At 33.9% G+C, this 11,532-nt stretch overlaps 1 protein-coding gene across 1 annotated transcript; it reads left to right on the top strand.

The window, feature by feature from the left end:
- Nucleotides 1-6,875: 6,875 nt before the first annotated feature.
- LOC133831570 (casein kinase 1-like protein HD16) lies at nucleotides 6,876-11,304 on the top strand. Its single transcript, XM_062261937.1, has 9 exons — nucleotides 6,876-7,059; nucleotides 8,257-8,435; nucleotides 8,518-8,732; nucleotides 9,196-9,321; nucleotides 9,411-9,484; nucleotides 9,745-9,800; nucleotides 10,133-10,227; nucleotides 10,345-10,411; nucleotides 11,075-11,304. Exons 2-9 carry the CDS (start codon nucleotides 8,333-8,335, stop codon nucleotides 11,170-11,172), a joined length of 834 nt encoding a protein of 277 aa, XP_062117921.1. The 5' UTR covers nucleotides 6,876-7,059; nucleotides 8,257-8,332; the 3' UTR covers nucleotides 11,173-11,304.
- Nucleotides 11,305-11,532: the final 228 nt, after the last annotated feature.

Consider the following 11,532-nt stretch of genomic DNA (forward strand, 5'->3'; position numbering starts at 1 on the left):
TAAAATAAAAATAAAAAAACCAAAAAACTTTAGAAAATCCTACTATAAATTCAAATTTAAAATAATTAAATATATAGAATTATAAGGTTCAATGATACCAAAACCAAAATAATAAGCTTAAACCCATTAAGGGAATTTTATTCTAATCAGACACTAATGAGCTTAATCCTCACAACTGCCTATAAATAAGGTTAGAGTATCACTTGTTTAGTGCATGCAAAAATGCGACCTAATAAATCTCTAAAGAACTTAGGGCCTGTTTGGCATTGTTTTCTGTTTTTTGTTTTCAAAATTTTGTTATTAGAAATGAGAACAGAAAACTGTTTTTGTAGTTTTCAAAAAACAAGAGGTGTTTGGTTAATGTTTTCTGAAAATAATTTTTTTTAGTTTTATTTTTTTTTAAATCTTAAATAAAAAATTAACAAATATATTTACAAAGAGAAAAATATTTTAAAAGTTTGTAATAAATAATGAGATAAAATAATTTGAAAGAAAAAATGATGAAAAATAAGAAGTGAGAAAGTTAGGAAATAAAATTTGAGAACAATAGAAAACAACTTTTTGTTGTTCTCAAAATTTTCTGTTTTTTGTAACTTTGTTTTTAAAAATTATTTTCTGAAAACAATGCCAAACACTCCAACTTGTTTTCAAAAAACAGTTTTTAGCTTTTAAAAACAAAAAACAGTTTTTTAGTTAAGGTGCCAAACACCCTCTTAAGTTTTGCAAGTTCTTATTTCTCAATATAATTAACTCGTGCACTAGGACTAATTAATAACCTAAATCCCGTACATATCACGTGTTTGATTTTTTTTTTTATGCTTTATTGGTTTATTTGTAATTGACAAAAAAATCAGTCAACAAGTATTAAATCTATCTCAATTCCAGAATGAGTGACTACTATCTCAGTTTTTGGATACGTGAGTAGTTTCAACGAAAAAAATCTTGAATACTTAAACTAATAAAAAAATATTGGGTAATTTCGCTACAAATTTTTTTTACAAACACTAGAAGATTTCTTAAATTCCAACTTTAATTAAAAAAAATTATCAAAAAGAAAGGAAAAATTAATAAAATGTCTCACAATAGTAAAGTTGATAAAGTTTGTAGACAATATAAAATACTTTTTTAGAAAAATTAATAATAAAGAAGCTCATTCCACAATCGAAAAAATGTAGCACCACATAATTAACTTTGAAATTTTACGAATTCAAACGGAGTATTTCTATCAATGGAATATAAAGTGTGTTATGTTATCTAGGCAAATAAGTAATTTTATTAAATTAATATTAAATCATTAAGTGGTCATTTTCCTTTCTCTAAGTATTTTATGTTTCTTTTTAATTTTATTTCTAAATTAAAAGGAAGGGCTTCAGCCAATACACCTCATCCGATTGAAAAGCCCATTTTGTTTTCTTCTTTCTTCTTCGTATCCGTAGCTCCATCTCACTCACAAAGCCCTAGCTCCATCTCACTCTAATCTCTCTATCTCTCAGTTGAAATCAAACGCCAGACCCCATTATTCTTCCCCTCTCTCTCTCGTATTCCTGTCTCCCTCTCACTCTAGCTCTCTTTGTGTCTCTGATTCTAAGTTTCTTTCTTCTAATCCCTCTCTCTCTCACCCTTTCGCACAGCTACCATAGCCAATAAAGCTGAAAAGAAAAGCCCCATTTCATTTTCTTCTTCATATTCCCCTATACACTCTCAAATCCCTAGCTCCCCCTTACTCAATTGAAATTAAACCCAGACCCCATTATTCTTCCCCTCTCTCTCGTATTCCTGTCTCCCTCTCACTCTAGCTCTCTCTGTCTCTCTCATTCAAAGTTGAGGGTCCATGACTGATTTGATAATTGTTAGATGAATAGGGTTTTTTTGGGTTGTCGGATTTGATGAAGGCTGCGGCGGAGGTGCTTGGTAATGGTGGGTTAGGGTCAGCCTATAAGGTCGTCGTGGTCATTTGGGCTGTCTGTGGCGTTCGACATCGAGATAAGGCGATTCGATGGAGAGTGGAGAAACTGTTAGTCTCCGAGTACATTCCTAAAGGCAGCTTTTATACACGGTAAGAGAAATCTCCACATACACACACAAACACAAAATCATATTCTTTCACAGTCATTAATTTATTAATATACTCGTTCTAAACTAATCCAAGGAATCGCCAGGGGATCCCCTATACAGAGTTCTCAAACTACGATGGGGAAATCTGAAGCCCAGCAATGTCCTCTTGACACAGGTAAAGCTTGGTTTTTGTTTCATGTTCTGTTCTTGGGTAGGCTTGAATTTGGTTTTAATTTTTTTTTCTGATCTGTTCTAGTCATAGAGAATTAATTGATTGTTGGTGAGATGGCACCTATAATGGCATTGAGAATTAATTGATATTGGCGAATCCAAAATGAATAGTCAGGATTTGAGTGGTAGTTTCTAAGAAAGATAATTGGTAGAGTTTAGTTTTAGTGGAGTTTGGGCAGCAACGTTGATGCTGATTAGTTTGTTGGGTTCAGTTGTATTGAGAATGGTTGGACTGGTATTAGTGGTGGTGGCCATGAGAGAAAAAAAAAATATTTGGATCGATTTAAGGCTGTGATACCATAACATATATATGTAGAACCACTTTATATTTTATTAATAATGATCATATTTCAATGGATATTGTTTTAGTCAAAAAATATAGTAGGGAGTTCAAACCTGATATTGATATTTGGTACTAGTTCCTTCTATATTTGTTGTAATTGAAGCACCAAAAACTCTCCTTCTATCTCTATATCTCAGTTGAAGCACCTGAAATAGAGAGAAATAAATAAATGTATATCATACAAGATAAGTGAACTAGTTACTTGTCTGTGTATTTTTTTTTCTTTGATTGTAAATTTCCATCAAAGAGTGTTTGATTTGTGTGATCAAAATGTCAGAAAACACCTAATGAATCTTCAAGAAAGTATAACAACATTCATAAGAAAAAAGAGATGTATATGTCTATGATCAATGTTTTTATTTCCAAGTTAATTTCAATGCATATTGTTTTAGTGAAATATGGTTCAGAGAATAAAAACCTGTTTGTCACTACCTTCTCCTTACACCCAGTTGAAGCACCTAAAGAATTTTTTTTAATTAAACAATCTAACCAATATAGCCATGATATTTAATCAGTATATGCCATACATACCTCAACAAAATGTCGATGAACTAGTGAGAAAAAAAAGAGATACTTACTATATATATTAATTTTCTTAGATAGTATCTTCCTTGAAAAACTAAAATTTAAATTTCAAACTAGTTATTTGTAATTTGTTTAATTAATACTTTTATTTCCTATATTTGTGGCTGATTATACGTATATAGAGAGATATGTATATTTTATGAAATAAAAATTTGAAAATATTAAATAGTTTTTTTATAATTAATTTTTATTATATTTCCTACTTTACACGGTTAGGAAAAATTAAAACTAAATTTACATTTTATAATTAATGGTTGTTGTTTCCTAAATATGTGGTTATAGTTAAGTAAAATATTTTTTAATTATTAAAAAACTGAATATGCATATATATAATAGGTTAGTTTTTTAAATTATGTTAAAGATATTTGTATTATTGACCCATACATAAGAATCAGTTTTGCTGAGTCATATATTTGAATTTGGCTGTAATCACTCTAACCCACCAAAGAAAAACTTGAGTGGAACATAAACAAAAATCATGCACTCGCTCTCTTTGGGTTCGCACTCTCTCTGTAATGCCCCAAATTTCCTAATAAGGTTTAGGACCTTGATTAGGAGGCCGGGAGGGCCATAATTGATTTATTATAGTATTTAATGATTATATGCATGTTTACGTGGATTATATTATTATATGATGGTGAATGCATGCATATGGGCTCATATGTTAATTATGAGAGTAATTTGGCAATTTGGCCACTGTGGGCGTAATTGTATATTTTGGGTGCATGATTGTGATTAATTAATATAGCCACATTATAAGGTGGATTGGTTTGAGCTATTTGACATGAGACGATCATGAGATGTAAGTGTTCGGTCTAGTCATAACGGGTTTAAGTTCGGGGCTCGAGGTGAGTCTCGGGGTGAATTTAATGATTAGAGCATTACCGAGAATTAAAGGGTAATGGGTTATGATTTATTGGTATTTGGGAATATTGAGAATAGCGGGAATTGGAGAGTGTTAATTATAATTAACGAGATAGGCGGGAAAGGACGATTTTACCCTTGGGAGCCTTTAAAGGGGTTTATTTGGCCTAGGGGCAATATGGTCTTTTGACCTTAAGGATTTATATAAGCTTTTAAGTTTTAGAAAGCTTTGGAAATACAGAATAAAACAGAGCCCCATCCTCATCTTCTTCTTCTCTCCCGTACATGTTTTCTCCTTTGCTTTTCTTTGAATTTTGAGAGCCTAAATTGAGGAGTTGGGCTAGGAAATCAAAGGTGGGAGCTTGGGGTCGTGATTCAGCCATTAAAGGGGATTCAAAATCAAGTTTGAGGTAAGTTCCAGCCATTAGTTTCATGGTATACTCTGTTTTGGGTTTAAACTTTCAGCTTGTAATTTATTGGTAGATGATTGGAATTAGTGGAAGTTTGATTGATGTTTACTTTGGGTTTTGATGTGGGTGAGTTGCTGATAATGTTTAGTGGTTGAATTGGGTGTTAGGCTGAGGTTTGGGACTAGTTTGAAGGTTTGGTTTCGAGGAGAAACGCAGGGGAAGCAAGCTGGTGGCTTGCTGGTTTGCGTAATGTGTCGCGGCCTGTCTATGGTCTGTCGCGGCCTGAGTGTGTTTCCGGGAGGAATTATGCCTCTGTTTGAGGGTGAGCCGCGGCATGGCTATGGTGAGCCGCGGCCCATCAGGGCAGATTTGGCCAAAAATGGGTTTTTGGCCTAAGGATGCTAGCTTAAGGCCTCGAGGTTGATCCTAGTACTCGGTTAAGTGGGGATTGATGTCCCGGAGGCTAGATATTGGGTTGGAAACTTATGTTGACCATTTTTATTGATGGTATCTTATATTTGGTTATGACTAGGTGACCGCTAAAGGACTAAAGGTTGATCGTTCTCAAGGGTCGTTCTTTAAATCATTCTAGCTCGACTTTGAGGTAAGAAAACTGCACCCTGTGTATATGTGACATGCATGGCTATTATGATGCATGTTGGTTGATTACTGAGTATGACATGCATGGTTATTATTGATGCATGTCGGTTGATTATTATGTATGACATGCATGGCTATTCTTGATGCATGTTGGTTGACTATTAAACGTGACATGCATGGCTGTTATTGGTGCATGTTGGATTGCTGGATATATTGCATATGATGCATGAGAAACATGTGATTAGGACATGCTTTGTATACTGGGTATGATATTGTTCAGAGCTTGAGCCTCTGTGGTTGTGCATGGTCCTAATTGTACTGGTATCTGTTTAGTAAGCATGCTAAATACCTTGTTTATGGATATTGAACATGTGGTATACGATTGGTGGCATGACTTGCTTGTGTATGGCACTGACTAGTCAGGGACCGACTCTAAAGTCGAGAATCACGCATTGAATAGCTCTATGGCATTAATGCTAGACCGACCCTAGGGTCGAAGAACTTATAAGCGCTTGCCTGGTCTACGACCAGATGACTATAGCCAAGGTATATGACCCCGGTGACCGTTTGTCACATGGCTAAGGGACGTTGTCCATAGTTTCGACTCTAGAGTCATGAGGAAGGTTATGTTGGTGACTAATCACCTTGCACCTATCCTAATCAAACTTAAGAAAGAATCACTTATCGGTTAAGCCCTGGTGACCCTATCGTCACATGGCTAGAGGGAGCGATGCTCATTATTGTGACTTTTGGCTATTGTCACCTATTTGCTTGGACTGATAGTCCCGAATGGTTATTATGATCGTTGTTGATATTATATCATGCTCTATTGTGTTTTCTTGCTGGGCTTTGGCTCACGGGTGCTACGTGGTGCAGGTAAAGGCAAGATGAAGCTGGACCATCCTTGAGTTGGAGAGCTTAGGTGATGACGTGTACATATGCAGCTGTTCGTCTGCCACGGCCGAGGTTTAAAGTGGAACTAGGGTTCAACCCTGTTTTGCCGCTTAGAACGGCCTGTTGTAAATATTTTTCTGTAATAGACTCTGAAATTATATTTTCGGGATCCGAAAGTATATATATTAAATGTTCTAGTGAAACGTTACATCTTAACCAAAATGTTTAATCCCTAAACCACTAATCATACTTAGTTCACATTTTTGGCCAAACGACTCGATTAGCGAGTTTAGCACTGTTTACAAGGCACACCGTAACGGTCCTAGGAGTTGGGGCGTTACACTCTCTCTCTCTCTTGATCATCTTCTTACTGAGCTCTCTTTCTTTGTTTGTGGAGAGAGTCACTCTGCCTATGGTTTCTCTCTAAAAAAGAATATATTCTTTGCTTTATAGTTTTTAGTAGGTGGGTTTGATTTTTTTATCTCTAAAGCTCCACAGAAGATGCAAAAGTTCCCCTCCAACTCCAGGCCATTAAACTCAAATTCCCATTTGATTTAAAGCTCTATCTTTTTTTTCTCTATCTCTCACTCAAAAATCAATCTTGAAGCTTGAGAAGAAGAACAAAGTATTCTTCTTCTTTATGCTTCTTACTTAGTCTTTTTGTGCTCTTTTTTTGGTTCTCTGGTGTACAAACAGAATCCTATAAACTTGGTTAGAGTTTTAGACATTCAAAGCAAGAAACATAATTTTTATGTCAAAGATGAGTTTGAAAAGTCCACAAGGATTTTGGTTTTTCGTTCACTTGTATTGTCAAATAATTGCTATTGAATGTGTATAAAAAATTATTCAAGATTCAAGAAGCAGATGCTGCATATTTCTGTAAGGTTTAAAGTTTTACTAGTTGTGGCTATTTACAGTCACCAATTGATCAATATAGAGGAATGCATATATGTAGTTTATTTCTCTTGTACCAAAATTTTACATGCTTTTCATTGTTTGTGTCTGCAGAAGAATTTACAAGCATGGTGAAAGTGGGAAAGGTTGTGATGGCAGTAGTACAGCTCCTCCATGCACTGGGTAAAATTTCAGTTGTCAGACTTATTGTACCACCCTGGTTTGTATAGCTTAATAGTTTTTTCTTGCTAATCAAGAGAGGATAATCTTTTTTTGCTTTCCTGAATTCAACTTTATAGGATTTTGTTTGTACATCTTTTTCATTATTGGTATTATAATCCATGTTTGTTTTCAAGTGAAAAACCAAGAGCCACTTACTGAGAAGAACTGCTTTAAGAGAGGTTTTGAGTTTTTTTTTCTCTTTGTGTGTCAAAATTCAGTTCTTTTGTGGGAAATTGGATGGCAATTCTATTAGTTTCTTAAAACTTTAATTTGAAATTTCTTCATTTTTTTTCTACTTCTTCTTTCTATCTATGTAATGGAACAAGTGAGTGAGTATTTGGTAGCTTGGCTTTTAAGAAAGTTGATTTTGGGTGTTCTGTTCTGGTTTATGTGTACTTTGTTGAAACTTGGCCGGACAAGAATAAAGTGACTGCATTGAGTGCATTTATGTTGGAGTTTTTTTAAGTTATGGGGTGTCTTTTAGGTCCAATTTTTCTTCATATGAACTTGAGTAGTTGGATAGAAAATAGGCTATATGTGTTCTATTTTTATACTATTGGGATAATAATTTTTAGCCAATTAGGCTTTATTTTAAATTCTAATTCAAGGATTAGTAGAGATTCTGTTCAATTTTGGTGTATTCCCATCAATGTGTAAACCTGTTTAAGTATAGATAATTAAGCATGGATGACAGTAGATTACCTTAATTAATCTTCAAAGTTTGATGCTTCCTCTGAGACATTATGCTGCTTGTGTCCTCCTCCTTTTACGATGATCGTAGAATGTAATATATTTTTGCAGGGAATCTAGTGGGGTTTTTTTCCTTTGATACAAGTGACTGAACTATGTAAACTATGGGTGACAACTAAATCTGCATTTCATGTAGAATGGTCATCATAAGCGTTTGTTTGACATATCTGAATAATATTGAAATCATCTAGCAATTTAAGTGTGTTTCATGGTTTTGCTCAATAGGTACAAAAGGTCTTAACTTCAGCCCGAATTTGTGATCATCAAGAGTTTGTTTTCTGATTTATGCTGGTGTGATATTCTGTGTTTGAAGTTTAAGTCATAAAGGGTTTTGCCAATCATGACCTTATTGTCTCTTTTGGAAAGCTTGTATTGTAAAATGACATTTTGGTTTTGCGTGGTAGGCAGAAGTCTTCGGATTTTGATTCTTAAAAAAAAATTGTGGTGGAGTAGGAAAGGAGAGAGGTTTTGTGTATGAAATAGAATGGCTGATCCTAGAAGTGGAGTTCGACGATCAAAGAGGGTTAATAATGTGCAAGACAATCCTGCTATTTTAGTTCCACCTGCTTGCCCAGGTACCAGAATAGGTAAAGGCTCTAAAAATCATAGTCTTCATATTTTATCTGTAAAATTCAGCTAATTCATCATCGTCTTATTTTGAAAATGCAGTGCCAGCCAGCAGAGGAAGAGGGAGAGGCTCTAGAGCTATGAATCAAGGTAAAAATGTTAAGCTGACTGGTGCTGGAATCGGCGCTCATGGAAATACTAGTTTAGACTTGCCAGTAGGAAATTTAATTTCCGTTCGTGAGCTAGGAGTTCAGAAAAGTGTAAAAAAACTAGCTGTTGCTGACGATGAAGGAAGCACAAGTCCGCTTCCTGAGAGGGTACTCTTTTGTTTTTCTGTTCTCAACCTATTTTTAGAACTTAGCAATACTGCGTTCAGAAAATCAATTGAGTAAAAGAAACCTAATGGTTTAACTGGAACAACCGTCAACAACTGGCTGCGTTTTATCACTTCTTGGATTTTTTTTTCCTTGCTGGTTTGAAATGGCACCATTGTAGTTGTTGCATACACCTCTTTCATGTTGCAGAAGTTTTCTATTTTCATTTGATTCGAGTATTTTGTAGTAACTATGTATTGTTGCTAAGTGAACCTTTAAACCTTTGCAGCTATTTGATTGAAAATGTGCAATTGTTTCTTTTTACACTACATGATTTCTGTTTCACATTTATGTGTTTTAGATATGTATGAATTTTGTGGTTTCCAAAAAAAGGCTACTTCTCCATGTAGTTTGTGGACTGAGCTTGTTGTGTAATACTAATGATGTTTTTTAAATACATCTTCAGGTGCAGATTGGCAATTCTCCACTGTACAAGTTAGATAGAAAGCTGGGGAAGGAGGGTTTTGGACAAGTATTCGTGGGAAGAAGAGTGGCTGGTGGTATCGCTGGAACTGGGCCTGATGCCTTTGAGGTTTTGCCCCCTCCCGCATGTTTCACTCTTGTACAGTTATTAAGGAAGTTTGTTATGTTGTTAATGGCAATCCCATTAACCTTTTGTAGGTTGCTTTGAAGTTAGAGCATAAAAATAGTAAAGGCTGCAGTCACGGTCCTCCATATGAGTGGCAAGTGTACATGTAATTTTTTTTGTGCACTTTTATTGTTATTAGTTATTAATCACCAAGTTTTATTACCTAACTGGTGTTTTTGTTAAAAAAAACATAACAGTTCTCTCAATGGTTGTTATGGAATTCCCTCTATCCATTATAGAGGCCAGCAAGGAGACTACTATATCTTTGTCAGTTTCCATTCTATCTGTAGTGATTCTTTTAGTTGTTTTGAAATTGCTTTTGCCAGTAAATATTCATGGCTAACGATTTCCTTATTCTAAAAATAGGTCATGGACATGCTTGGCCCAAGTTTATGGGATCTTTGGAACACTAATAACCAAATGTAAGAAATTGTGTGTTCTTTCTTCCTCCTCCCAAGTTACTCTTTCCAATGTTTCAGATTTTATTATCTATTCTTAATATACACATATATTTCCCAACTAAAAAGATATTTGAATAATTACCTTTTGGTATTTACATTGATTATTTCTAAATATCTACTCTTTTTAAAGGTTGTCTGAAGATACAATTGCTTGTATAGTAGTGGAGGCTATATCAATTCTAGAACAGCTTCATTTCAAAGGGTACATTGTTAATCATTCTTATATCTTATCTTATCTTTTCTTTTACTTTATCCTACTCTAATTATTTTTGTGTTTCTTAATTGGACTCCAGTTTTGTGCATGGAGATGTTAAACTTGAAAACTTTTTGCTTGGTCTGCCCGGAACACCTAATGAGAAGAAGTTGTATCTTATTGATCTTGGTTTGGGTAAGTGTTTGCTGGTGAACATGTATAGGATCAATAGGACAACAGAAAAACCATGACAATCTGCTTTTGTACCTATCATAATTATTGCACCAAACTAATCTTACTTATCTTCTTCAGCATCAAAATGGAGAGATTCATCATCTGGCCGTCATGTTGAATATGACCAAAAGCCGGATGTTTTCAGGTACTACTTCCTTTAGTAAGGCTATGCATGGTCAATGGTTAGGCTGTAAGATGGTTCTCAGAAAGAAAGAAAGAAAGAAAGCTAAACCACTTGTCTGTTTCACTTAACATGATTTTTTTGGAAGCCTGATATAATTTCTGACTTTTGATAGGGGAACTGTACGCTATGCTAGTGTACATGCACCTTGAAACAAGATTACAAGACCAATTTGAAATTATAGGTGGATGTAGTCCTCAGTTATAACCAAAATAGATCATTTGAACTGACATGCAAATATTTTATAAATGAGTCAAAGCACCAAAAGTAAAAGGAAAGATTTTAGATGTTTTTCTTAGGTTAGTGGTTGCATGTCTATCTTATATTGGGGTTGGATGTGGTATTGGTACAAATGTAACATTTTTTATTTTACCAATTTGTGAGAAGTAACGGATACCTCATAACCATTCCTTTCCTTTTTTGTTAGAGTCCTGTAATTATACCTCATAACATTGTCCTTTATTTTTCTTCATGCACCTTGTTATGAGAGAATGAAATTCAGTGTCCCCAAGCCTTGAGTGTTTGTTATTTTTCTTTATGCTTTATATTAATTGGATGTTGCAATTATTTGCAATTGTCCACAAAATTCATATTTTAGAATTCTGAATGCTTGTGATGTATTTTCAGGAATGATTGTTGTTGGAACTAAAAACAGCAATAAAATGAAAAGAGCCTTCAAGAGGGAGCAAGAAGTGGAATTGCTGCCAACTTCTTTATATATGTAAATATGAACTAAAAGTACAATTTTTGACATGTGTATAGATTTTTGTATTATGTTTTATATTGATTTTGTACTAAATATTTTTTTTTAGTTTGTATTTTGTTTATCTATTTTATAAAAATTAATTTTGATATTTTATTAATGTTTTTTTGTAAATATTATAATAAAAAATAGAATTGATAAAATAATTAAATTAAAAAACTAATAAAATTATATATTAAAAAAATTATTTAATTTATTATTAATTTTGCTACCAAATTTTAGTAGCAAAAGTATCGAATTTTCAAGTACAAAACAAATAATTTGCTACTAATTTTGTGATTGTTTGCCACCAAATTGTGGTAGTAAAATGATTTTGGTGATT

This window comes from Humulus lupulus, chromosome 4, assembly GCF_963169125.1.
Source record: "Humulus lupulus chromosome 4, drHumLupu1.1, whole genome shotgun sequence".
NCBI classification, from domain to species: Eukaryota; Viridiplantae; Streptophyta; class Magnoliopsida; order Rosales; family Cannabaceae; genus Humulus; species Humulus lupulus.